Source organism: Pygoscelis adeliae, unplaced genomic scaffold, assembly GCF_000699105.1.
Source record: "Pygoscelis adeliae isolate BGI_AS28 unplaced genomic scaffold, ASM69910v1 Scaffold94, whole genome shotgun sequence".
NCBI lineage: Eukaryota > Metazoa > Chordata > Aves > Sphenisciformes > Spheniscidae > Pygoscelis > Pygoscelis adeliae.
In genome coordinates, this window is record NW_008824547.1 from 1,824,910 (window position 1) to 1,826,169 (window position 1,260).

The 1,260-nt window shown below is 65.6% G+C and overlaps 1 protein-coding gene across 1 annotated transcript; it reads left to right on the forward strand.

Annotated features, from left to right (window-relative positions):
* Positions 1-75: 75 nt before the first annotated feature.
* Positions 76-1,190, forward strand: LOC103915104 (cytochrome b561 domain-containing protein 2; the record flags this gene model as incomplete). Its single annotated transcript, XM_009321863.1, has 1 exon — positions 76-1,190. A coding segment is annotated over one exon (543 nt), but the record flags the coding sequence as incomplete, so codon positions are not given.
* Positions 1,191-1,260: the final 70 nt, after the last annotated feature.

A 1,260-nucleotide genomic window follows, 5' to 3' on the forward strand; every position in this document is an offset into this window, starting at 1 on the left:
TGGGCGGTGGGAGGCTGAGCCCCGGAAGACGGGGACCCGCTGCCGGTTCTGCCCCCGGCCGTGGCAGAGGCGTGGGGGCGGCCGGTGCCAATCCCCCTGCCCCCTCTCTCCCAGTTCTCGTTCCTGATGACGGAAGCCCTGCTGATATTCTCCCCGGAGACCTCGTTGCTCCGCTCCTTCTCTCGCAAAGTCAAAGTGCGGGTGCACTGGGCCCTCCAGCTGCTCGCCCTCCTCTGCGCCCTCCTGGGGCTGGGCATCATCACCTACAACAAGCACCTGAACGGCAAGGCCCACTTCGTGACCTGGCATGGCCTGACGGGGCTGCTGACCGTGCTGTACGCCAGCGGGCAGTGCGCAGGGGGGGTGCTCCTGCTCTACCCCAAGCTGATGAAGAACTGGACGCTGGCCAAGCTCAAGCTGTACCACGCGACCTCGGGGCTGGTGGGCTACCTGCTGGGCTGTGCCAGCCTGATGCTGGGCATGTGCTCCCTGTGGTTCACCGCATCGGTGACCAGCGTCTCCTGGTACCTCACCATGCTGTGTCCCCTTCTCACCAGCCTGGTTATCATGAACCAGGTGAGCAACGCCTACCTGTACCGCAAGCGGAGCCAGCACTGAGGGCTCGGTGTGGATCTGAACTTCCCCTGTGTGAGCCAGCGAGGCCGGGGCTCCCCCCCGCAGCCCCCCATGGGGGTCCCCTGCTTGCGCAGGCTCTCCTCAGTACTAGATTTCTGCCTGCTCGTCTCTCGTTAGTCCTGGGTTGTCCATAGCGTCTCATCCCTGGGGAGCGGCCATGATGTGCGTGACACCAAGCGGGCAGGAGTTGCCTATCTCACGCCTGCCTCGGTGGGGACGTTTCCCAGCACAGGTAACGCTGCTGCTCCCCGCGGCAGCTTGGTGCTCAGTGCTGGGAACCGGAGGATTCACTCAGGATTCCTGGTCCTTATCCCCTTCCCTTGCCACCCAGGCTGCTTTGGAGCAGGCAGGACAGGAGCTGTCTTATTCCTGGTGAGGAGGGCAGGGAGTCCCCACTCGCCTGGGAGGCTGCAGCGGGCACCACGCTGCCTCTCCTGCCACGAAGGCAGCTTGGCCAGTGAAAGCGCAAGGCACGGTTGTGGCTTCAGCCCAGCTGAAGCAGGGTGGCAGCGCCCAAGGCATCTGTCCCCATGGTGCGGCCCCACGCAGGGACCCGGGGGCTCTCCGGGACTGGTGGGATCAGCCGTGCCTGAGGGCCGCAGATCCGGGGACGCGTTGCCGTGC